Raw genomic sequence first — 26380 nt, forward strand, 5'->3', positions numbered from 1 at the left:
TTCGGAAAATGCACGGACAATCACGAAGAAGCTACGACCCTCGGTGGTCCCGGGGAAAACTCAAAATGGCGGCCGAGTTGAAACACTTTCGTGCGGTAGTACGAATACCTAAACTTACCCTTCTTTACAAAGTGAATTCTCGGGAATTTGGTGGGTATGAGTGATTTTTTGGATATTTGGATATTTTTATTATTTAACATCTGGTATTTCAACAGTTCGTAAAAGGCACCTCCATGGGGCGACGTTTTCAAGATGGAAAGCCCAAATGCAAGTCACCGCGTCTTTGCCCTTTCCTCAATCGTTCGACATTGTTAATTCGCGCCTGGGCGCTATTCGTAGTTTTAGCAGAGTGGGCAGTGTACTAGCTGATTCAAATGAAGGTGAGATACTTTTTCGCAAATATGCATCTGCCATCATTATGAGTAATTTGAGAGGACAATGAAACATCCCCTCCCATCCACTTTCCAAATCTCCCACCCTCCCGGCCTTATCATCGAGGTTCCAAAAAATACAAAAATGGCAATTCTATAAATATATTGCTAATTTTTTAGCCCCTCACTTCACCCCTAACCTGACAGACTCATCCCCCAACTAGCCTCCCCATCCCCTACCAACCCAGCCCTTTAGCAAGAGCTATTTTCTCTCTTTATAAGCTTACCAGAAAAGAAGTACCAAGGCCTACACCAGAAATGTGACAGAGGGGTTGAGTAATTGGCCATTTTTACATAAGAGGATGAAATGAATCCCAGGTAAAAATGATTTCAACCTAGGTTGATTTTTATTTTGAGATGTAAATTACCCAACCTTAAGGTTACTTATAGGGAAGAAAGGTCGGATTTTTCTCGAATAATTTTTTTTAGATAATTGTTGAAACAAGAAAGGCATGCAAAGTTTCGTGTAAACAGCCATTAGAAATCTTAAAAAGAACGTGAGCTATCTGAAAAACAAAGTTTTGTAGGAAAAGCGGTGAGCGAGTGAAGGTGTTATAATCCAATTTATGCGGGACGATGTTGAGATATTACGCGGCAAAATTTACCCGCGATCTCGAATTACCGGCAAATTTGCATATTTTTGTCTACATCGTGTTCATCGCATATCAGGCGTTTTATGTAAAATTTTACTGTGAAACAGTGTTCCATTTTGGATTCAAGCATTGCGTAAAAGGTTGTTATGAAGAAAGCGAAGGAGTAACTAGGGAATACCACGCCACTCCAAAAGTGACACTGGAACGAGTGGATACGTGGCTATGCAGCTACGTGGCTACGTGGCTTCTCACACAAAGAACGAGGCATAGTCATACAGTCATGTACTTCTACATGGCTACGTGGCTATGCAGCTACGTGGTATCTGCGTACCCACGTAGCCACTCGTTTCAGGCCAGGATTACTTTTGCAGTGACGGGGTATTCCCTAGTTCAGCCAAAAGCGAAACTAGAAAAGTCGCCTTGGGTGACAGTTAAGAAAAAACCCGGCCCAAAGAAGTTCGAAAATCATTTGACAAAGCCAAAAAACTTCAGCTGGCGGAGAGCGACAAGGGTTCTTTGTACACCCAGTCAGATCTTCTATAACTGCCTCGGCAGCAGAGAAAGCCGAGGACGAGAAATCGGATAGTGGAGAGTTGAACATTCAGTTCGGAGTCCGAAATCGAAGATGCCAGCGACAATCCAGCCACTTTCGCCGTTGTTGACCGGCTGAAAATAAGCAGCGAACCTCAGCGCGCAGCCTCGTGTGCTGATAGCGGTGAGAAGTGCGTGTCTCGTGTCAACTCCGCTGGGGCTGCCAGTTTCCTGTTCTGCGTCTAACTGCCGTTTTCTTCTTTTTTGGTTTCGCCGGTGGCTTTCTCGCGCCAGACTTAACTTTTCCCATAAAGAAATCGCTTTACAATATTACAGTAACACCAAATGCTGACAGAACTCCCCAGGGAATGCTTCTTTGTGTTTGATTGGCCGGCGTCGTGAGCGCGTTGACAAGTATTTTAATGAGGTGCGAAAACTCGGAAAATGTTTCAAGGCCGAAAACACGGCTTTTGTTTTTGCGTGAATTTCCCATCTTCAAATGAATTAATAGGGTATGTAGATTTGCCAGATTTCAACAAAATTTGGCCAAAATGGTCATCAGATATTAATGCATCAAAGTGTGTCAGGCTTTTACGAAATTCAAAATATTTTTCCTGTGATGTTTTAACATCTGACGGGACTACAAAAATTTTCCATTGTCCATCTTTAGGATGGGTTTTCTCACAAACCAATAGGAATAAAGAAAAACCCTGACACACTTTGTTAGCCTATTATCTCCTGATTGAGATTGTGCAGTCTGTTTGGTTGTGTGCCTCCACGTGAGAGTGGGTAATTCAGTTAAGTACAAGTCGCTAGTATTGAGTTTGCAGGCCTCTGAGCACTTATGTATGGAACAAAATAAAAAAACATTGATATTTTCGCAAACTTCAATTTATCAGCTTTACAGTGATATATAGTTTTCCGTGGTTTTATCGAAAGCAGCGCACGTACGCTAGATTTCCCTGAAGGCACGCGCGAAACATGGCAGTAACCTTAACAAAGGCAAATACAAATCAACCTAGGTTGAAATCATTTTAACCTGGATTCATTTTAACCTACAACAGATGCATTATCCATACAGGCAAACAACAAACGTTTCCCCAAGTTCGTCCAGACTGATATAACACATGTGGCTTGATTTAGGGAGGTATATGATATAATGCGTCTCTAGAACAAAAACAGATATTTGTTGTATCACAAGAGAATATTGATTCTGCTAATTACATAAATTTTAGGCCTTAGCTTCTACAAGTCTTCTGTAGCTCGGTGGTAGAGTGTCCAAACCAGTAATTGGAGAGTCAACTGAATAATATGTCATTTATACTTTTATAGGTAGGTTGAGGTGCCTAAGTGAAAGAGGACTCAGATTTACTGGTGAGAAGTCTAAGACCATTGGACAACCAACCCCAGAGTCACATCCCCATCTTTTGGAGGAGGATGAAAGTGAGTGATGTAACCATTATCTTTTATTTAACAATTAAAGGGAACCTCCACTCTTACAACAAATTGATGGGTAAGCGTTGGAAATAGTGTCTTAATTCTAAATATTTGTCTAAAACGTAGAAATGACATTTAAGTCTGTTAAAAGTTAGATATGATTATCGACAACTTTCGCTTTTAAATTTCCTGGGGGCAGCCATTTTGAATTTGATGACGTGTAATGGTTGCCGCTATTGTTATTCAGCAGAAGTTCTTTTGTGTAAAACAATTGAGCAACCTTATTACGTCATGAAATCCAAGATGGCGGTGCACGGGAAATTTAAAAACGAAAATAGCCGATAATCAAATTATGTTTTTTACGACACTGAAATATTATTTCCATGATTTCCAATGAAATTTCAAAGAAAATTGTATTTTCAATGATGCAACGTTAACATGTTTCGAGAGTGGAGGTTTCCTTCAACTAGAGTTGAGGTGGAAAGTGATGAATGACTACAGAGTTACACAGTGGCAAGGTAAATATATATTGTTATTATATACCACACAAGTGTTCGTGTGTAGTGCTTTTTGCGCACGCTGATTGGCTAGCTCAGAGGTGATTAGCCAAGTACTATTCACCTCCGAGCAGCCGAAGAGAAACAAGATGGCTTCCATAGTTACTTAAGAGGAAATTATAAACAAGGGTGGCTGTTAAAAAAAATACATAAATGGCAAACATTAAGTTTGGTTTGATGGCATTAGCTGGTAAGTTATTTAATAATCTTTTTAACCTCATATTCTAAGGTGAAAAATGAAAATACAATCGCTTGGTCGGTTTTTGGTCGGCTAGTTATTCAGCTTGTGTGGTATATGCTAAAACAATTATTGACGTCAGTGTTGGTGAAAGTGATGGATGCGCCTCGAGCGGTAAATATCCATCACTATTCACCTCCACTTCAGTGAATAATTGTTTACTATTTCTTGTGGCAAGTACTAGGTAGCAAATAACAATGCCAGGAGGTTAACAATCTGGAATTTGACTGGCCAATCGGAGCACATGAAAATATTATCCACTTTTTTGATGTATACAAAAATATATATGGTTGCAAATATACAGTGATTATGTTGTGGTTAAATTTGTTTTTGAATGAACATTTTGAATCTTATTTAATTTTGTATAATTTTTCAAAAGTCTCAGGTTTGGTTTATAACTTTAATTTGGAGCAAATGTAAGGAAAACAAAAGACAAATAGGCTGATAACATTTCAGACCTAAATCATAAAAATCGGAAAGCTATTCCATACCACGTTAGGGGTATACTAGTCAGGACCTGGTTGTTCAGAACCTGATTAATGCCAATCCCCGATTAAAAATTAGCTGAGGTTATCATCTCATTCATTAAAAATATTTTTAAAAGCTAATTTTAAGCTGACGGTAAAGATAGGTCTTAGGCAAAATTGAGGAATAATAATCTTTTTGAAGTCTTAATTAATTAATTAAACTCCAATCAAAGCTCATGCTAACCCGGGATAATCAGGCTTTCAACAACTGGGCCCAGGTTTATACTTGAAAGCCTAAGTTCTTCTACCAAAGCATTAAATAAATTTAAAACCTGTTTTTGAACAGGTGGTCACCTGTTAAAGTAGGTGTCTTATACAATGTAGCAAGTACCTACAGGTAGACTGTTACTAATGGATATATCAATATTAAATTATTGTCAAAATGTCCTTTAAAAGAGAAATGGACATCACAAAGTGGCCTTTTTATAGTTTTTTGTTTGAAATTATTACTAACACAATTTCTAGCAAAACTACTGAGAACATTTTCTGTATAAATAAAGTTACTGAATGACAGATTTTGCTGATATTTTTGTGTTAGCAGCTCAGATCATTACAGATATGAGAAAAAGTGGCCTTTGAAATGCATCAGATTTTTATAATCAGATGCCACTATTTTTTTTCTGTTAGAATGCTAATAAATCTTCACAGAATTAAATAAATCTGATAATTATTGAAGTTGGTTCACAAACAATATTAATGATAGTTTTTTAAAAACAGTTGTGAGTACAAAACAATTAACTAGTCAAGATCAGATCATTATAAGCTTACTTATTTCATCCTTTTTCTAATAATATTATTGTTTCTGATTTATTAATCTTTTATTATTTTATCCTAAGTACACGTAAGACGTGTTTTTGTTTATTGTTTGTGGTTAATTAATCTTTTATTCAGTTTATCCTTAGTAAGAAGTGTTTTTGTTTATTGTTTCTGATTAATTAATCTTTGATTTATATTTTATCCTTAGTAAGAGGTGTTTTAATTTGTTTTGCCTTTTATTGTACAAGCCAGATAAAACCTTCATTCAGATTTATTAGCTAAAACAACTTTTATATGGAAGATGATATCCTATTTCTTAAAAATGTTTGATCATGAGCCAGTTGACAAAGATGATATATCCTATATTTCTTAAAAATGTTTGAGCCAGTTGACAAAGCTGGAGTAAGTGTGACAGGTCAATCCATAGAACATCAATTTCCAGCTGTGTTGTTTGTTTGTCATTTTGAAAAATAAAAAAAAATTGTTTCTTTAGTTAAACTTAAGAAGAATAATTTTCAAGCTTGTTTCCTCTGAAGAGATCCAGATGTTCCTTTTTTCTCAACACTCTATAGTCTACTTGAATTTGTTTCACAGTAAAGAGAAATGAGCAACTGATCACTGCCATGAAAAGACTTGTCAATAGTGCTGGTGGTTGTGACATGTACATGTCCTGTTATTGGATGGGAAGAAAGAAACAATGCCATTGAGCAATGAATTATGGGGAGTGTTTTTGTGTAGCAATTGAAAGCACATGGAGGACAAAAAAATAATTTGCATTTTACAGGCTATAGGCCAGGAGAACTAAAACTCATATTTTTATTTGTTGACCCCACTTGAAACATTTTTTGCTCAATCAGCAGATCTATGCATCTCTGCTTTTCTGTTTTAATTCAGGATTTTTTGACAAAGACTAGGACAAACAGTCATTCCTTGACTTTCAAATTGTCATCACAAATGACCCTAAAGACAAGTTATTTCACAGCTCTGGCTGCTGTTTTGTAGTTAGAAAAATAACCATGGTGTGGTGTTTTACTCTTCGACGGATTACATCCTTGGTGATTTTGTCGTGTATTTTGGTTGCGTTATTTGCGACAATGTTTTCACACTTCCATGGACTTAAGATGCAGTTGTTCAAGTCGGATGGAACATCTCTTGGAGAAGAACCATTAAGTGTAGAAAGTGTTACTCATAGTACAAACTATAACAATGGCGATGATATGAAGATGGAATTGTCAGAGCCTTCCCCTCCTGATTTATATCCAACCAGAAGAAGGTCCAGGAGGGGAACACCTGACAGCACTTTAGGTACATTACACTGTCTTTGAATTTCTCTGCTTTTGGTTTAATGTCAGGCTCTAGCTGTTACATGATAAAAATACTTTGGGTTGTTTGTATTCTTCACTTAGATCAAGTGTTTTTTCATGGAAAAGCTCCTGTTGTCATAAAGTAATTTAACTGTCAAAAATTATGAAGAACTTGGGTGATCCCCTTTCTTGTGTTGAAAGTTGAATATGCCTCAGACTACCTTTTTTTCTACCTGGCATTAGCTGTTATTAGATATAATAATTAATAACAAATCAATTTTTCTATAAATTTCAAGGTTTAGTGTTTTACCACAAATTAATTAGCTTTGATATAATCCTGGAAATTTATTTTAATTTTGTTTTTAAGTGAGCCATGTATTGCTTGGTATAAATCACTTACAGAATGTGACCAGGCTGTCCATAGATTAACTGACAATTACTTAAAGGTTTGTTTTTTTTGCAGTTACCCCTGGAATCACCAAGAAGGAATACAGAGAAAGAAGACACAAACTTCTCAGGTACATGTTCATTTTGTTAGCTGTTTTTGATAGCTGCTCTGTAGAAAATCTTGACCTTAGTCAAGCTACATGTACGTGCTACTCCTGAACGTCTGTAGTTGCTGTCGGTGGTACCTTTCGTAAATAATTCACTATGTAATTTAAGTAAACTATATTGTTGCGTCTACAGTCAAAATAGGTGCCTGGTGGCAGGTGAACACCCAACCTCACTGAATATCTAATAGCGAGATTGGCGTCTTGTCCAGACAAACTGGCCAGACAGGCTTTTTTTATGAGACCTGTAATTTGGCCAAAACTGACTTGCTTTGAACCTCATTAGCTAATGAAAACAGTCGGAGCCTCTTGCAAAGCATTTTCATATGAAAGTTAGTTTTGTTTGCGTTTGAATGAAAACTATATGAAATTCAGTTTTTCATGATAAAATCCAATTATGCATGAAGCTTCACTTTCATAATGAGGATCAAACGAACTTGGAAATGGGTTATTGTCTTTGTTTGCAGTTTGCGTAAAATGTTAGAAATTACAGTATTGAGTTCCAGTTCCAAATCAGAATTATTATTAATAGTTAGTGATGGTCCCGTTGGGACTTGATTCTTGTAATAAACCAGGCTTTTTCAGTGACAGCCATTGAATCAATATATAATTATGTTAGAGACTGTGTAACATTATTACCATGTTCTGTTATAAATTTAGAATCTCACTTTTTATTTCCATTTGTTTTTATCACATGCAGTTTACTTGCTAAGACACATTTTGGTGAAACTCATGACAAACACCTGGTGATCATCCCAAGTAATCCAATGATATACATGACAACAGATGTTCCGTAAGTATAGTAAGAATTATTAAAAACTGGACCATTGTATAATGCAATTCCAGGCATTTGATTGGCTTAGCAGCCATGGTATATGAGCCATTATACCATGCCTGAGAAAAAGTGGCCATTAAATTGTCTTCTGGTTGTTCTTGCAAAGCGAAATCAGCAAGATCTAGCAATATTCTTGGTTTTCACATGACGTCATAAAAAAGTGAAATTCATAACTAAACACAATTTTGGGTTTTTATCTTCATCACATATAAGAAAATCTAAATTTCCATCGGCTTGCTTGTTTTCAGCAGGATAGCATTCTTTGTTTTGAAAATAGTCAGAGCAGTTTGAATTTTAGATTTTTGCGTAGTGTGTGACAGAAGGATTGCTGCTCTAAACATGTCACGTACATGAAAACATCGATTCGCCTCATGTTTTTTTTAGGTCTGATCAGCTAACATGTAATAGAATCATTAATGTCAATGTGTGAAAGTTCAGCAGAGAGAAGAAAGGCTTTGAAATAGCCAAGGTAAACTCCAGATGTTTTTACTGGTTTCTGGCCGCCATGTTGGTGCCCATCAGACGGGGCACCAACATGGCGTCCCATACTAAACTCTGTAATTTTCCGTGGTACATTTTCTCGAATAACTTGTCTAGGAGATATCGCACAGCCCTGTGGCTTTCACACGTTGTTTATGTATCACTCTTCTACAACATATCAATTTCTTGACTTTATCTATTGAATGGTTGAGGATTTTATTTTTTCACTTGCGTGACGATGTGTGAGGTGAAAACCCACCTATTCCTTGATTTTCCACTCATGCTTGTTGGATATGAAATGATTGTAGCCAACTCGGCCCGAAAGATCTGATAAGGGGCATCAGCTAGAAGAGAAAACATCACTCAAGTCAGCAAGATTTAGGGATATTTAATTCTAGTGGATGTTTTTAACAAAACAGTTATTCCACTCTCACTTGTTGGATACAGGATGATTACAGCCAACTTGATGTTGAAGGTCTCATTGGCTAACTCTTATCTTGTATCCAATGCACACTTGTTGAAAAATTGTTACTTAGCCCATGGATATGAGAAGGCACAAATTAACTGGCTTCCTTTCAATAGCCTATTCAGCTCAAATATCAAATAAAATTATTATGAATCCTGACATGTCTTCTGTAAAGATTTAGTTTCTCTAGTTACATAATGTAGATAACGCTGTTTTGCTTTCTTTGGTCAAGTGTGTGTCACATGTTACCAACATGTTTGTTATAATTTTGTCAAGAAAAAGTCTCAAGTTCTGGTTACAGTTAAAATTAACTTTTTTTCATTTTAAATTTCAGGTACCCCTTCAGACAAAACACAGATTTTCTTTACTTGACTGGTTTTCAAGAACCAGATGCAGTTTTAGTTTTACGTAAGTGTTGTAACATGTTTTCAGTACGTGTAGTGTTTAATTAGAACATTATTATTAAATGGCATTGCATAAATCATAATATAATTATAGCTAGTTGAATAAAGAAAGGTAAAAGATGATTTCATTACTGTTTTATGACCTGGATTAAGTTTTCAGAGATGTATATATTTAAGTTCCACTGTGATTTGGTAGTCATCATTAATTAAATGTGCTTTTTTTACACCATTCGCTCATTCGCTGGCTAGGGTTCGCGCATCATGATTTGCCAGTCTTGATAGCTCAGAAAACTTTTTCATTTCTATTTTTTTTATTAAACTTTTTTTTTTATTTAATGTCATAACAGTGCAAACCTTTCTTACAATACAGTACAATTAATAAATTAATGGCATTACAGTACAAACGTTACTTACAATAAAGTTAATTAATACAGCCAGAAAACTGATGGTGAAAAACAATTCACTGTCAGATCATTTTGCAATATTTATTGAAAGTTTATTTTTATGCATATGGGGTCAGTTTACTTGGAAAACAATAACCTGCGATCACTGGCGTTCTTTTTTTCGGGGGAGCGCAAAAGTGTGGCAGCATAAGAGTTGGCAGTCTGGAGAATGATGCAACTTGTGGCTAAAAACATACATGCATAAATGAAGGCCTAGTATAACACCAGCATAGTGTCATGTTATTTAATGTTTTATATTTTGCATAGAATCAGTGGAAGGACAGCCTTTTCCTGCTCACAAGAGCACCTTGTTTATCCAACCACATGACCCTAAAAGGTATCACCAATTCATTAAATGAATTAATAAAATGATTGCCACTCACTATCTGGACCACTGAGACTAATTGGTAAATAGTCTTTAGGGTCATGATCAATCTATATTAGATTACAGTATAATGTGATTTTATTGCTAATATATCTTCTTTATTAACATAATTCTTTGTTTTTGGTTAATAATTATGTGATTGTTAAAGCTTTTTGAATATTTATTATTGTATTAATTGACTGTACAGATTGTAATTTTTTCATTATTTTTTTTTGTAAAATTTTCAATCTATTTCATGTGCACAAGTTTGTTAGCTTTTAGCTATGAAGTGTGGCCCTATAGAAATAAAGACCTTTATTAGTACACCTTATTTGCAGATTATACCGTCGTGCAGATATTTTACGACCTGTACAGTATTTTCCTGAGTCCTACACATGTGCATACATGCAATTAGAGAAAAAGTAAAATATAATAAATTATAGTCTGTGGGCACTAAAATTAAAAATAAATAGATAAATAAATAAATAAGTGAATAAAATTTTACACCCAGTAGCTATTATTGCACTAGTCAGAATGTTGGCCAACCCAGTTGTTTTTTTGCTACTTGTTATTTTAAGAGAATTGTGGGAAGGCAAACGATCTGGAACTAAAGATGCAATTCTTTTCTTTGGATTTGACGAGGTGAATTTCAGTTTTTTCTACTTTAATCCCCAGTCTTGTCTTGCTTAATTTTGATCCAAGTTTTACATTCTGGAGAACTTTTGCTGCTATACATGTACTGTTGTGTGAGCCATCCTTTTTACCTGATTTCTGAATGTATGATTTTCTTTCAGTCATATTCAATTCGAAATCTTGCCACAGTGCTTACAGACAGGTATGTTTTCCCACATGATTGAGTGACATCCCTTACAGTTCAGTGTCATGAATACACAGAAAATTGGATGGTGGAAATATGAAAAGATTCTCAGGACTATAATTTGCATGTTGAATGTGCAGTTCCAGAAAAAATCCATACTCTCCCCACAAAAGGTTTTTGTTTTGCACCCCCCGTTCCCCCAGGTAATTCCAGTTTAGCTTCATACTTTGCTTCTAAAATTTTGACTTTTAAGACCCCCTCCCCCTAGGAATTTCCAAATTATGACCTTCCATTGGGTGGGTATGGATTTTTTCTGGAACTACACAATCTGAAAAAAGTCACAGTTGTGTTATTTTAAATGGGGCTGAATGTAAGTTAGGCAAGGTTAAACTAGAGACAATGCTGGCCAGCGGTCTATAGCTACTCCTTTAATTTAGGTGGGGCGGTCCAAGGGTTTTGCAGGGCCTCCATGCAGTAAATTTACAGCTCCCCTGTTGATGTCAACCATTTTGCTCGCGTTGTGCTGCATGTACAGTTGCAGAAAAAAGCTTTGCTCCTGTCCCTCCCCGCCTTCTAGGTAAGTATTGGTGAGGAAATTCAATATTCCACTGAGTATTCAGTGTGACGGTGCTTGGGTGGTTGCCGTTCACAGGGTTGCCATGGTTACCTTTTTGCGCTTGCTTGTTCACGACTCCCCCACAGACCTTGCAGGTACCTTCTCCACCCACATCTATTGGTGATGAGTTTAATAAGCCTTTGAAGAAGCTAGTTCCACAAAGAAAGTAGGCAGACGAACTAAGGAAAGGCTCCCATGAATATTGCAGATTGCTATCAATTTGAGTTTCCTGCCTTTTTTTGCTGATCAGAAGTACATTAGTCATGTAAATGTTGGTCATGATAGCCCTTTGCTACATGGCTACAAACGACAGTCTTGCAGTTAATCTCTCTGGGCAACCACACTCATGAACAATCATAGTCCAATCTCCAAATTATCCCATTTATGTCACTTCTTAGTCAAATAATTTACTTTGCTATAAATCCCCTTACTTTTTTTTTAAGAAAACAACTTACATTTTTTCTAAAGCAGCTACTTTTAATTATAAGGGAGTTGTTTGTAAGAGATTTCCCAATCAGTTATTTGATAATAAAAATTGTTTTGTATTTTTCAAGTTTAGGTTTTAGGTGGTATCTGGGTTTCTTTGTTGTGTTTTTGAGATAAAACTCTGACATTTCCAGACTTGATTCACATTGATTTCCAAAATTAATATAATTGTAACTCTGGCACTCAGTAGTTTAAAATAGCTTGACAATAGTAACTAGCCTGGAAAAAATAGCTGCATCTCGTTGCTCCCAGCCACTAGGGGTGTTCCAAGATGGATGCTTTTGCAGCCTAGGCTATGCAAGTGCAAATTATGCAATAATATTGGATTGGTATTAATCAAGAGATGTTATTAATATTTTTTTTCAGATTTGCTGGAAAGGACTTCTGTGTATGGTATGATCACTTACGTCCAACCAACCCAAAGATTCATGACGAGGTTTCCAAGATTCTGTTCCACACAGAGAAGTTTACTTACAAAAGTATGTCAGTGAAGAAGTTCTAGACTGTAGTATCCCTCACATTTGCCTGTCACCCTACCCTCTCAGTGTTGGGGCAAGATAGCTAGCAGAATTGCTAGAAACAACATTGAGAGGGGAAGGGCAGCGTGTACGGGATAGACAGTTTTGGCTTGGTTGTGATGTGTCCCAACTTAACTTGACTAGGACTGTAGCTATACATAGCCTGTCCTGTCCTTCTTGTGCATAAAGTGATATAAGCAAGATTCTCAAGTCAATCTCTACCCCATGACACTAGTTAAGGACGGTGCCTACTAATACCGAAGTATTTTTGCGCGGTTTCTGACTATGCGGGAAAAGAAGATCTTAGGAAGGGCTATGAAAATCCAAAATGAAAATTGGGGGTAACCACGCATTTTTTAGAGATACTTAAGCAGCAATTATTCTGAAAAGCAGTAAAATACAAAGCAATGTATGGCATTTTTTTCCAAATTGACGCTTTATTATCTCTAAAAAATGCATGGTTACCCCTAATTTTCTTTTTGGATACCAAAAGCACTTGCTAAATTCTGCTTTCCTCGAAAAGTTTTAAACCGTGCAAAAATATCCTTGTATTAGTAGCCACCACCCATAGGAAACCTGAGTATCACGAGATGCGCAGAATGTATGCGCAGTAACAATAGTAGGCACCGTCCTTAAGGACATTACAATTGTTACAACACACTTGTACATTAGAAGCACGGTTTAACATACCAGGATGACCTACATGGTCTTAATTTGGCTGTGCACTTCCATGTTATGTGTGAAAACATCACAGAAATGGCTTGTGAATGCAATTGGGAACCGTGATAATTACCTGCTGGTTACCGGTAGTACTTCAGCCTCAAAATGCTGAGGACAGGCAGCACTAGAGCCTGGCTATCAATAAGCTTTGGCTTGAGGGGATGCATGGAACAATGATGGTGTAGCAAGCAGTGTGCTGGACTTTTGATTTGTTAGGTTGTTTTTCCAATTGAAAGTAACTCTCTTCTGTTGCCTTAGACAAGAAACGTAATGCTCCACCTTGCCAAGTTTTACCATCTAGGTGTAATTTAAAAAGATTCTAACCGTACTTGGGAAGCCTAACAAAATGTTGGGGGCAGCCCTGTGATGGGCTACTGTGCATCCTATCCAGGGGCAGAACAGATAGGGTAGTGGTAGTATTTGGAATCTGAGCTTCATGCATTATGTTGTTTAGAAATTGTGTTAAGATTCAACAATGGGGACAGCCTTTGTTCCAAGTGTCATGCTAAACATACTTTCTGTTTGTCACTACTGGCTGATTGGACATGTCAGTTTGAAATGAAATACAGTACAAGGTTGGCTGTACAAATTCTTCAGAATGACACATTCTGCAAATAGTTTGCAGGAAACTGAAGGACCAGTCATCCAATGCAAGTTGATGCATGCATTCATTTTACAAACCAACTGTTCTGGAGGCCAGTTTTGCTCGCCCTTAAGGCTTAAGGCATTGTTATCCCAAGTCTGTAGCTTTATACACGTATGTGGAGATGAGAAATGTAATGAACTCATATATGTCATACTAAGGCAAATGATATCTTCCTTCAGATCTGCTAATTCTTGGTCACAACACTCACATGCTGAGACTTCTTAAATCAGAAGCAGAAATTAAAGTCCTAAGAGAGTCAGCTTCTTTGACAGCCAGAGCTATAACTAAGGTAAGAGATTATCACAGGGAGGCGGCATGGTCAATTGGTTAAGGCACTCAGGGCTTGAATTCTGTGGTCTTGGGTTTGTCCTGCTTTAACCACTAGCTGGTATTGTTTCATTGTAGACCTGAGCTGAACTCTTTGGCCAAGCTTGTAATAATTATAGCCAACTTGTTTGCCTGAGATTTTTAACAATGTTATTTTCCATTTGAATTACTGTAGTATTTGTAACTTGTAAAATGTGAATGTTCGTCCCCATTAACAACTTTTGCTATCATCAGGTACTTGGGGTAAATAAGGGACAGTTATTTGTCAGTCTTTCGTGATGCAGTCATGCTATATGATGCTTCACAAAATAGTTATATTGGGTGATGTTTCAATGCTATATTCCTTGCCCTGAATATAACCTAACTGTGCAATGTTTACTATTGTGGTACTGATGGTTTTTCTTGTTCAGAAGTTTGCTGAATTTGTTTGTGACCAGTTAATAATGGCACAGTGCAGTCATAATACCGATAGATGCACTCGAAGGTTGATACCTGCCTCGCAAACTCAAAGGTTCAAGTAATGTTTAAAAAACGAGCAGGAGTGTTTCATCGGGTTTAAAATCACGAGGGGCAGCCAAGTGGTTTTAGACCTAATAAAAAAAAGTGCTGCGAGTTTTTTCAACGGCTTCAAAAACATTCCTGGAAAAGTGTGTCAATAGAGTTCATAACAATTATGCTTTTGTGAACGTTGGCAGTTAGCATAAGGAGTGTTTTATCAGCTGATAAAACACTGCATACTAATAAGGAGGAGTTTTATTGATATAAAGTCACTGCACATGATGTATTATCGACCATTTAATAGGTCACTGGGCTTATGAATAAATTATTAATGAGTTTTGGAATGTTTGAGAAATATATATTGAGCACTCTGGGACATCTGACACCTCAAATTTGTTCCAGAAGAACTGAAGTGAATTTGTCATATTTTCAAAGTCTTCACTGTGTGCAATGTTCTGATGAAGCATTCGCTCTTTTGCATGACACATTGCATCTAAATATTACACAATACACATGTACATGCATATTCTCTTTTCTCCAACAAGGTCATGAAAAGCACTCGTCCAGGTTTAGAAGAGTCCCATCTTCATAACATTGTGGAGTATGAATGTCGGATGGCAGGGGCAGAGAGACTGGCCTACCCTCCAGTAGTAGCAAGTGGACCAATGGCAAACACTCTTCACTATATAAACAATACACAAGTTCTTAGGTAAATGTTGGCCTTGGATAACTTTACTTTGTAAAGGAAACTATAGTCTGTCCGAGCCTGACTCTATCAGTCATGTTGGATTGCAAAGGCATTGAATCCATTTGCTTCACCACACCAGTTAGATGCGAGCTTCTGTGGCCAGGTGCTACAAAGGGCGAAGGAGGAGAGAAATTTGGCATGCGCTTAGTGCATAGAGAATGTGCAGAGTGTAAAGAGAGAGAGAGAGAGGGAAAGGAAACTTGCTGTCCCCCTCCTCTGTGCTCCACTTTCTTCTCAAGTGCATCTGATTTACCTCCTCCTCCCTCCCTCCCCCTTTTTTAGTGCCTATCATGGAGGCTTTAAGTACAGAGCTACAGGGAAACTAGCAAGCCATATCACTGATATCATGGCAACACAAGTCATTCATGAATTGTCCAGTTTGTAATTTACTCTGAACGAGTCAACAGACACATAATGGTCCAAATGAGCCACCAAACACATCAGCCCGAGGCTTTAAAATACACACGGAATGTTTTCCTTGTTCTTTAACTCCTCTTCTAATCCAAACGAGGTGTCAAATTCATACTTATTCAAAAGTGGTCGTGCAGTCTGCAATAATCACTGCTCCACTCATTCAAGACTTGTTTTTGTTTTTTTCCCTCTTCCTTTTTTGTTGTGTGTAGAGATGGAGAGCTTGTGCTTATGGATGCCGGAAGTGAGTTCCATGGTTATGCCAGTGATATCACTAGGACATGGCCGGTCAGTGGGAAATTCAGCGACGCTCAGAGGGAACTGTATGAACTGGTGCTGAGAGTACAAAAGAAATGTCTTAAGGTTAGATGCATATTGCTGATAAAATCAAAATTATGTTTGCTATGTCATTTGAGTGATTTTCGTGTTTGTTTTTTTGTTTCATCAACCACTGGTTAAAAATTCAAAGCAAAGCCTTGTTCGTTTTCCTGCTTTAGAACATTCAAATATGGAACAAACATTGTTGGATTGACCAATCACATTTCTGCATTCAACGATAAAGACCAACTGGATACGACGCAATTTGCTTACCTCATGAGCAAGCCCTTGCAGTCAGTCTACGGCAGCCGAGACCAGTATTTCCGAGAATGAAATGAAACATTCCAATTCCTCTTTGTAATGTCCGGCATTTAAATCGAATCTTAAAGATTTCTCTGAAATCTTTCCGAAAATGAAGCATTAACTTTACAAAATATTCAAAATACTTAGGAAACGTTTTTTTTTTAATGTAGAGAAAAATTAATAGCTTTATGCCCTCAATAAACTACAGAAATTTTTTTACGGGTTCAAAACGGCCATGTAAATTTTAAAACTCTGTTCGGATTATTTTCTAAACTACTGCTCGCGCGTTATGAAGATTGACTGAAAATGTGACATTTTCTTCTTTTTCTATGTCAATTTTTGTTCTCGTAACGTGAACTTCGATTTGGTTGTTTCCAGCTTTGTCGAAAAGAAGCTTCATTGGACTACGTACATCATGCCATGTTGATACTTCTTGGCGAGGAATTATCCAGTAAGTAACAGAGTTAAGAAAAAAAGTAATTGTAACAGTTGTCAAGCAATGTAAGCAGTTATAAATAAAGCCCTTAGAGCTGAGATTGAGACCAAGATTTTACCAGGACTTTCTTATGATGTTTTGCGACAGTGAAGGTCGGCTCGCTCTTAATTCTTTTATCTAGGCTAGCTTCAATTGACACGCGGGGGTTTCCGTAAAGTTTCAAAGTATACGTTCTTGGCGGGAACGCCAGGTCAGACACGATACTTGTTCACAACACCTGTAGACTGCGAGGAAAGACTCCTTTTCCGGCTCAGACAGGCTACAGCCTCTGGCAGAGTAAGAGAACGTAGACTAGTCTGGTGTAGAAAAAAATGCTTAACTAAAAATATACGTTAGGTCAATTAACTTCGCAATTTCATGAGTACCTTGTGTCTTCATCCTAACTTCGACTTGAATTGAAATCTGGCATCAGTTGAAAACTAATGCGTTGGAACTCCATTTCTCGACAGAGATTGACTTTATCCCGAAGAACTTGACGGAAAGTCAACTGAAAAAGGTATTTGCACTCAGTGATTTGGCCACTCTATCTGTTTTTGTTTTTGTTTTTTGTTTTTTTTGTGCAGCTTCTTAAATATTAATAAGTTTAGTGATTTTAAAATCAATAATTCACCATTCGGTAATCTTGTCACACGCTTGCCAAATTGATTTTGTTTTCAGTTTTATAAACAGGAAGGTGACTGACTCGGGTGGGAGATCAAACCGGCAATTATAGCATGAAATGTCCTCCTTGCCCATTGCCTGAAGTCGACTTGTTAGGGGGCGATTACATGACCCGGACTACATGAGGCGAGCCAGTTCGGCGCTGCATGGCTAAACTTAGACGTAAGGGGGTTAGTTTCTAAAGAAACCGTGGTGCTGTGTCGTTTAAACTTCGACGTTGTCGTGTGAGAAAAGCTCCAACAACGAGAATTATTTTTAGAGTCAAGCAGCTTTATAGTGTGCTATCCCTTTATACGTCACGTATAAAGAGACTTCCGGTAGGCGATCTGCGCGCGCACCTTTTTGGTCGACTATAAGAAAACATGCTGTCGCTGAACCAGAGTCTTAACTCGAACGCTATTGGTTTTCAGGCTGCCGGTGAATTCTGCCCTCATCACGTGGGTCACTATCTGGGAATGGACACGCATGACACTCACATGGTGAGCAGAGGCCTGGGGCTACATCCAGGTATGGTGGTCACGGTGGAGCCTGGTATCTACATATCTGAGGACAACAAAAAAGTGCCGGAAAGGTTTGCACTGCTAGTTCCTAGTCATGACAGTTTTTGTATGTTCTGTTTTGTTTTTGTTTGTTGTTTTGTGTATCAAGATATGTCGGTAGAGTTAATCAGAAAAAAATGCTTTTGGTTTCGAGTTTGTGAGAAGTTTAATTGGGTCAGCGTTTGAGTCTACAGAACGAACCCCCAAAAATGTTCAACCATTTAAATCATAGCTATTGAGAATTTTGTTTTCTATTGCTCTAACCTTTGTGACTGTGGATAAAATTCTTACATAACAGGAACTTCTTATTGAATAAGTACTTCTACCCTGCTCCCAGAGGTTTTCTTCGTTCTTTCTCACTCAAACAAATTTTGAACCGCAGAAAACGAGCTGTCTGTCGCCAGCAAACAGACAACTACCACAACTTTAAGAAACGGAAATTAGAAGATGTATGCATGAAAATTATCTCCAGATGTTAGATCTGCAGAAACTTCAAGTAATGTTTAAAAACAAGATTGATAAATGTGATGTAAGTTTACTGGTGGATGATGGCTTCAAGGCCTCTGCTCATCGTGATTATGTACTCGATTATTACATAGTTTACGCAGTTTTAAATATTTTCAATTTGTCTTTGTTTTAGTTTCTTATCTTATCTTATCTTCCTTTGTAGGTATCGAGGAATAGGCATTAGAATCGAGGATGATGTATTAATAACCGAGAATGGAAACGAAGTTCTAACCGCTGAATGTCCAAAGGAGGTGGAAGAAATTGAACGGCTTATGAGTAACACAGACATGGCGTAGCTAGCCGCGCAGCTGATGTGCTCACCAAAGAACTGAAGTCCGTTCGCTTTAGCGGGAACCAGATCTTTTAAATAATGTGACTTCAAGTTAAGAATAGAACTCTCACTCTCCATATACAACACATTTGTTTTATTAAAATTTTCCAGTCAAACGAAAGATTGGTGTGAACTCTTGTGCTTCTTACGCCTTACCTTGTGTAATTAGTTCTGCGCTTAATCGGTTAACTGTCTCTCCATAGCCCTTGTAATTTTCTTTTTAGCGGATTGCTTACGCAAACAAACTGAGTGGTGATGTTGGTGGCTATGTGGGAGTTAGATAAGGGAGTTAGTTGCTAAGGAAACTGTGGGTGCTGAGTTGTTGGGGAGTGAAGACGAATATTTGGTTTTATCAACAGTTGATAACTGAGGTACTTTGGCCACCGCAAAGAGATTCAAGAGCTGACGTTTCGAGCGTTAGGCTAAATTACCATGTCAACTCTGTTCACAAAACCAAATATTTGTATGTGCGATTAAGATAAGTGGGCTTAGTTTCCAAAGAAACTGTGTTGTTGCTCTTGAATTTCTTTACAGTGGCCAAATTACCTTGTCAACTCTGTTGGTATTTTTTTTTTAAACCAGGGCCGTACATAGCGCGGGGGCAGAGGGGGCAGCTGCCCCCGCCAGGAAAACTCAATTTTTTTTCTAAGATAGTGTTTGAGTTTGCTGAGCTATTTTTTGTAGCTATACTGCTCCGAAATCACACGAAAATCGACTAATTTGACTGGAAAAAAATCTTCCTTCAATGTGAATTCCAAATAATTATTTTGGAAAATCTTTCGAGGTAAAAGCTGGTACGAGTTTTCTTATGAAAATAATGATTTTGTAATTTGGGCTCGGCCTGTGGTATAGAATTTGGCGTGTAAATAAACTGACTGACCCTACGCGATTCCCTGGCGCGTGTTTTAGCCTTTTTGAATTGAATCTAGCTTACAACACGAGTATGTTTTTTCAGAGCTAAATTTGTCTTTCAAGGCCTGCGCTACTCTCAAATATTTGTAGCGGGTTTTGAGGATTTGATAGAACCTTGGATTTAACCATCGTTTGTTCAACATCACAGGTCATTTGTGCCTGATGTGTTTTTATGTCCTCTTAATCTGTGTGTTCAACGACGGTGTTTTTGATGCCACATAGGGCATTTCAGCTGGGTTTGGTTTGGCTTATTTAGGTGCGTGATAGTTTAAACTGTCTTTCTTATTGAGATATGGCAATGTTTGATTCCAGCTAAACAAGGTGGTTATGCCATAATAAATCATGACAATTAAAGACAAAAAGCATCAGTGTGTTTTGTCTTCTTTAAAGGTCTTAGAGGCAACTTTCTGTACGTGTATGTGTGAAAACAAAGTCGTCCAACTAGAAACCCTGTCTGTATACGGGAGAACCCTGTGAGGTTGCCCCCACAGACAAAAAATCCTACGTACGGCTCTGTAAACCAAGTGTTGGGCTCGATTTCCGCCCTGGGGCCCGTTTCTCGAAAGTCCCGGTAACTTATCGGGCCCGACAAGTATATTTTGAAATGTCTTTTCGCCGATTACACAGTGATTACAGACATGGTACTTGGGCAATGTTTTCACAGAATTATAAGATTTTAAAATTTAGTATTCAAAGCTAACAAAAACTGACTTCTGTTAAGAAACGTTTTTCACTAAAGACACTTATCGGGCCCGGTAAGTTACCGGGACGTTTGAGAAACGGGTCCCTGGTCTGGGATGACTGCGGGCTCATTTTCCCGAACAGCGGCTGGTAATCGAGCCTAACCAAACGTTCGCATCTGGGGTTTAAGACTGCAGCAGTCGCTTTGCGTTGGGCGTCTAAACTAAAACGCACGTACGATTTTCGTTCGCTATCGGACCGACAAATCGTACTTTGCAAACCAAGGTCCGATTGTTCGAAAGTGGATTAACGCTAATCCCCGCGCCCGTTAAAAATGTTTATTGTAAACTAATTTGAAGCTAATGGTAAAGGAAAAAAAAACCTTTTTAAGAATCTTTATTGATTTGTATCATCTGAAAGGCCTTTCGCGACTCCTCGGCCGAAGGAAAATGGTCAAATATCCGGGGTATGCCCGTAAGGGGGGTAGTGGGGAGGGGGGGGGATGTTGAAGATTCGAATCGATCGGCGCATTAGGACGAAAAGCGAGCGTAACGTCGCGCTTCTTACTTGTCTCTCGTCCTAAGCTAGTTGAAATATTGTGAAATGAAAACAATTTACTGATTGCTTGTTTTGGCATGGCACCATGTCACTTCAAATAATCTAAAAAAAGAGCAAGGCTGATTTCACGGCCAGGGAGGTATATTTTCCAATATTTCCAAGGGTAAGGCCTTTCTTTTTCAGGGTGTCTTTGCAAACAGTTAATTACTGGATTTTACTGATATTACTTCAAGCAAACTAATTTATCTCACAAGGGATTTGGCTGACAAGGGAACCCGGCAATGATCCAAAGAGAACAATTAAGCAAAATATACTTAAATGTTGTCTTAGTTTTCCAGGATTACGAAATATTAAGCTTACATTTTACCGAACTGAAATTATTGCCTTGCCTTTTCTCCAGTTATGTAAAACAATTTCTATAAGTGCTCGGTACGTTCTTCAAAAAGTAACAGAGATACTGATCGATAGTTGTTATTTTCCAAACAGATAACAGCATAGTCAGTCGGCTGTTAATTACTTCGACCTTTCTGTTGTTCTTGGTCGGTGTCCATTGTTCACCCTATTTTAGAGCGAACACAATGTCTTTTTGTTTTATTTCTCTGAATATTGTGTGGCCATTGCTTTCAAGTTTTCATTATTTCTTCTTGGCTCATCAAGAGAAAACAAAGAAAATCACTGACTGTGACCGTGGTTTGGATATGTGATCCTTATTACCATAAAATTTTGTCAACTTTAGCCTTGAATTTCTCCAAGAATTATTGATCATTTGAGAAGCCATATCAAACACTCGAAAGCGTGTTTCATAAGATATCCAAACACCTCGAAGTCGTTTGAAAAAAACTCGGCTGCGCCTACTTCTCACTGTTTGGATATCTGATGAAACACACCTACATCCAAGTACAAAACTTAATGGAAAACACTCTTGGGGATTTAGAGAGCACTCGGGAAACGGACAATCAAGTACAGTAGTCAAGTGTTTGCAGAACAGAACGCGGTGTAATCTGTTTAATTGCTGCTGGTTTGTCCTCAAAGGTAAGATCACATACGCCCGTAACCATGCTTGTTCACTGCTAGCAATACTCTAGTTCTATTTTTTAAAAGGGTTACTTTTTCCAGTTTACGAAATGGCGCACAGGTGTGTTTGGAACGATGTCATTTTGCGAGTGAATGAAAGGAAATGGCGTTTACCTAAACTGAGCTATAAACCCCGGAGCGATTTCAACTAACAATTTTCTCCTAAATTTGAAACAAAAAAGCTTCAACTTCCAAAGCAGAAATGCCTTCTTTTCTGACCGTAACCAAGGCGGCAAAGTGCAGCCAAATCGATGAAAGACATCTGTTGAGGAAGAGTTGAGGAAGTTCGTGTGTTAGCCTTTCGTCAGAGAGGATCCAACTGAAAAGCATCGTTTGGAAAGGAATACAGTAGCTCACGCGAAAAAACTTAAAACAAATCAGTTCACGCTTAGGGTGCGTTTTTTTGGGAGAATCCAAAAACGGATTTGTGATCTCAGATCATTCGGATCATGGTGCATCAAAGGAACCGACGAATCCACTCTGGACAAGGATTCGTCGGTTCCTTTGATGCACCATGATCCAAATGATTCAGTTGAGATCACAAATCCGTTTTTGGATTCTCACAAAAAAATGCACCCCTACTGAAGTCCACCAATCAACGCTTTGCATGCTGCGCAATCTTAGCCTGTTGCAGGCGCTCAAATGGTGGAAAAGGGCGCGAAGAAATTGGCGCTGCGAGCTCCCATTTTAATGGCCTTTAATTGTTCGCAAGCGTCGCTTTTTTCTTCGTGGCGTTTCCCGCGATCAGAACGCCTGGTACAGAAAACTCACTTGAGGATGTTTTGTTTTCACAGAAAGATGAACAAGTTTTGCTGCGTCGCCATTTTTTTGGTGCTTCTTATTTCATCTCTGTTTGTCGAAGACAGGTAATGTTCGTAACGAGAAGGTTCATAACCTGTAAACAGGCTCCAAAGTAATTAAGGATAAAAAAATTTAACTGGTTCAAATTCAGCTTGAAACACGGCGGAATTGCACCAAAATTATCAAAAACGGATAAACAAGTTATTTTCAGTCAATTGCTAGCGAGAGGATAACTGAAAGTCAAAACTTAAGGAAATACGTGTTGACAGAGGAAAACAATCTATAATTTCTTGAAAACAAGTTAGGCCATATTGTAATCTGTAGTATGCATGTTTCCAAGGAAACAGTTCAAAACAGAACTTTTGCCTCAGACTGAATTGGTACCAGAACAAAACAACTTTTGATCAGCATCTGCGAATACAGCCCGCCTCTCATCGCTCCCGGCCCCCGAGGGGCGTTTCGCGAAACGCCCCTCGGGGGCGGGAGCGATGAGAGGCGGCTGTATTCGCAGGCTCAGCGTTACTAAGTCTACGAAAAACTATTGCGCGGGGAGATACCTACTAACGCGGTTTCCACTGTATAACTTGTAAAACATAAAAAGATAATCTAGGCAAATCCAGGAAGTCAGGTTGAGAAGGAAACGTGTCACTTGTCAGTGACTTACGCTACATAATTCATCTCAATTCTCTTAATAAAATGCAAGCACAATGAAACGAACTCACACACAAGCACAATATTTTAGAGTAATTACCAGCAATGCATTACCGCTCAATGATTAAAGTAATCCGAATAAAGAGCAACTTCAACAACGACAAAAAAAGTTGGAATTTTTACTTCGAAAAGAGCGTATTGCACCTTTCTGAATAATAATTATTTTCCAAGCAACTCTGCCCCGCATCACTAAATCTCCACTGAAGCGTCTCCATGTAGCGCGCGGGCTTCCCTTCGATGACATTAGGGCCATTTATACGGGAGAAAATAAGACGCGTCTTAGCTAAGACGCGTCTTATTTTCTCCCGTATAAATTGCCCTAATAAGGATTTGAGATGTCCGCGCTCCGCTAATTCGTCGCCTTGATAACACAACAATTTGTACTCGAAGCACAGTTTCTTCGCCGTTATTTCTCGGATTTCCGCTATCGAAACTGTTGAGTATTCCTTAGTAGTTCTTCTTTCGATGTACCACTTCGAAAAGTTGTGTTTTCCTTCGGAAAACGCGAAAATCGGCGACTAAATAAATGTCCGACCCTTGCAAACCCATGCAGTGACAAGATTACCTGCGCATGCGTTTTAAGGCCCAGACGGCGATTTGTGACTGAATGAGGAAAAAAAAGAAAACGAAGGGCAATTTTCAACTTGGTCTCCCTGTGGGAAGCCCAGGTAATGTGGGAAAGGAACAAGATTCCAATTTCCGTGACATGCTTTCCCTTATCCCCACTCAAATACAGTTTCTGAAACAATTATCCTGTGAAATCTTGCCTTACATGAACTGTTCACAAACTCGGCGCTGATCGGCCTATTCATCTCGTTGGTTGAGTTCATGATCACATGAAAGGAGGACTGAACAAGATACTGCAGTCATTATTCTGAATAACTGGTTAAATCTCTAGAGAAAATGGAACCGCGGCTGGTGGCTTATCTATCTGTTATCTTTTCAGTGATGCTTGGCGCCGAAGAAGAAGAAGACGTACAAATGAAGGCACAGAAGAAAGACGAATGCATTTAGCGCGGGAGACCATAAAGGCTGAAAAAAGATTTAATGACGCTCTCCCTAATGAAGGATTGGAAGACGGACCAGATGAATACGTTGTTCCTCTAAAACTCAGAGAAAACCCTACCCCGTGAACCATGAAACAAATAACGCGACGTTTTGTTGTAGAAAGCGACATTTGCTACACAATGTATGAGTATTTTAAATTTCAAGTTAATTTTTTGTATTGTGAAACATGGCCTTCGAAAAAGTGTCTTTTACTTTCTGCTGCAAAAGCAACAGTCGACACAGTATGATCGAACCAATAAAGCTCCAGTGTGCCATTACACATGTATGATTTTGTTTCCCTTATTAGTTCCCTCACCGTTCCCAGCAGCCCCCAAAACACTCATCAAGATTTATTTCTTGCCAGAGAGGAGACTGGGATCGAATCCAGTCCAGGAAGAAAATGAGACACTTCAGTGTTATAATAATAAATAAATAAATCACATCACTGGATTCTTTCAGAAAGTTCCTGGAAGGAACTTCACACGAATAACTGCTACGTCTTATTTAACCTGAGACACTCTGGATATTGATTTGTTGCTCGAATTACGAAGGATACTGGTTTGCTTTTGCTTGAATGTTGGAATTGTCGTGAAAAGTTGCTTGCTTGAATTTTCGTTTGGCACAGAAACTCTGATGAACCTAACGGGTAACGGTGAAGGTACGTGTCTCTGGTTGTCAAATTTCTGTTCTTTTCAGTCTGGTTACATAGATAACTGCGAGGATCTTTTCCTCTATATAATGACATATATGGGTAATGTGGTAGTCCGTCGGCTCTTTCCGAAGAAAAATCTACCCCCGGTTAAAGTGCCTATGAAGCGAAAATTGTCTTTAGGTAGCTATAAAATTTACCCTTCCAAACATGCGATTTCAAAGTTTGAGATTGCTGGGGTAAAAATTGCCGATATTGTGAGCGATCAAAGTTAGGCTATTTTGCCCTCAAAAATGGTATTCGAATCGCTCGGCTAAAATGCCAGGTGACAATAACCGCTGACGTCACGTTGGTGCCAAGAATTGCAATTCAACATGGTGGAAGAGAAGAAAGATAAGCGACAGCGAGGCGGATATTGCGTTGCTGGTGTCCGTAACAAAGAGAGTTGCCAGAATCGATCGTTCACAGAATCGCTAGCCATGTTTTACTCTTTCTACAATCCTTATTGGCGGCAAGAACAGAATGAGAGTAAACAAACTTTTGGCACCAACGTGACGTCACAACTTGGAATTCATCATAAAACTCGACCCAGTCCTCTGACCATTTTTGAGAGCAAAATAGCCCAACTTTTAGCGTGCTTAAAATCCGCAATTTTTACCCCAGCACTCTAAAACTTCGGAATCATATATTTCAAAGTGCAAATTTTATAACTACGCAAAAAAATTTTTCGCTTCTTAGGCACTTTTAAGGCGCAGTTTCACCAGGTAATTTTTCTTGCAAACTTGTCTCTCAATTTTTTCCAACACAAGTTGCACGAACAGTTGCTAAGTGTAACATGCCCTAGGAAGAAGAAGAAGTCGGTTCTACTTGTGTAACAGTGACTACAACAAAAACGTTGCGAGACATGGACATGTTTATTTCAGGGTACGTTACACTACGCAACGTTTCGTTCAACTTGTGTCGCAAAAGCAAAAGCCAAACAAAAAAATTAAAAAAATAAATAAAATAAAATAAAAGGAGAAAGAAAAAAGCGCAATGCACAAAACCTAAACTTGTTCTTTTCTTTGAGACACTCCCTCCTAAATACAA

General features: G+C 38.3%; 1 protein-coding gene and 1 long non-coding RNA gene across 2 annotated transcripts; both read left to right on the forward strand.

The window, feature by feature from the left end:
• The first annotated feature begins 8 nt into the window (after positions 1-8).
• Positions 9-18979, forward strand: LOC146463881 (xaa-Pro aminopeptidase 3-like). The gene is made up of 17 exons (XM_085083916.1): positions 9-150; positions 216-380; positions 2888-2998; positions 6838-6892; positions 7626-7718; positions 9041-9114; positions 9821-9890; positions 10496-10559; positions 10712-10752; positions 12203-12315; positions 13900-14009; positions 15091-15254; positions 15917-16067; positions 16704-16776; positions 17271-17317; positions 17892-18052; positions 18691-18979. Exons 1-17 carry the CDS (start codon positions 9-11, stop codon positions 18821-18823), a joined length of 1767 nt encoding a protein of 588 aa, XP_084940042.1. The 3' UTR covers positions 18824-18979.
• Positions 18980-21969: 2990 nt separating this feature from the next.
• LOC146463882 (uncharacterized) lies at positions 21970-25330 on the forward strand. The gene is made up of 3 exons (XR_014856806.1): positions 21970-22041; positions 22878-22949; positions 24542-25330. It is a non-coding gene; the product is annotated as an uncharacterized LOC146463882 (long non-coding RNA).
• The last annotated feature ends 1050 nt before the right edge of the window (positions 25331-26380 follow it).

Source organism: Pavona decussata, unplaced genomic scaffold (assembly GCF_977016875.1).
Source record: "Pavona decussata unplaced genomic scaffold, jaPavDecu1.1 SCAFFOLD_174, whole genome shotgun sequence".
In the NCBI taxonomy this organism is placed as follows: Eukaryota; Metazoa; Cnidaria; class Anthozoa; order Scleractinia; family Agariciidae; genus Pavona; species Pavona decussata.

What these genes read in the sequence shown, in the direction of transcription:
- LOC146463881 (XM_085083916.1), top strand. Translation starts at nt 9, where the DNA reads ATGCACGGACAATCACGAAGAAGCTACGACCCTCGGTGGTCCCGGGGA. An exon ending in AGAAGACACAAACTTCTCAG is followed by an intron (nt 6,893 to 7,625) that starts GTACATGTTCAT and finishes TATCACATGCAG; the next exon opens with TTTACTTGCTAAGACACATT. An exon ending in AGATGCAGTTTTAGTTTTAC is followed by an intron (nt 9,115 to 9,820) that starts GTAAGTGTTGTA and finishes TATTTTGCATAG; the next exon opens with AATCAGTGGAAGGACAGCCT.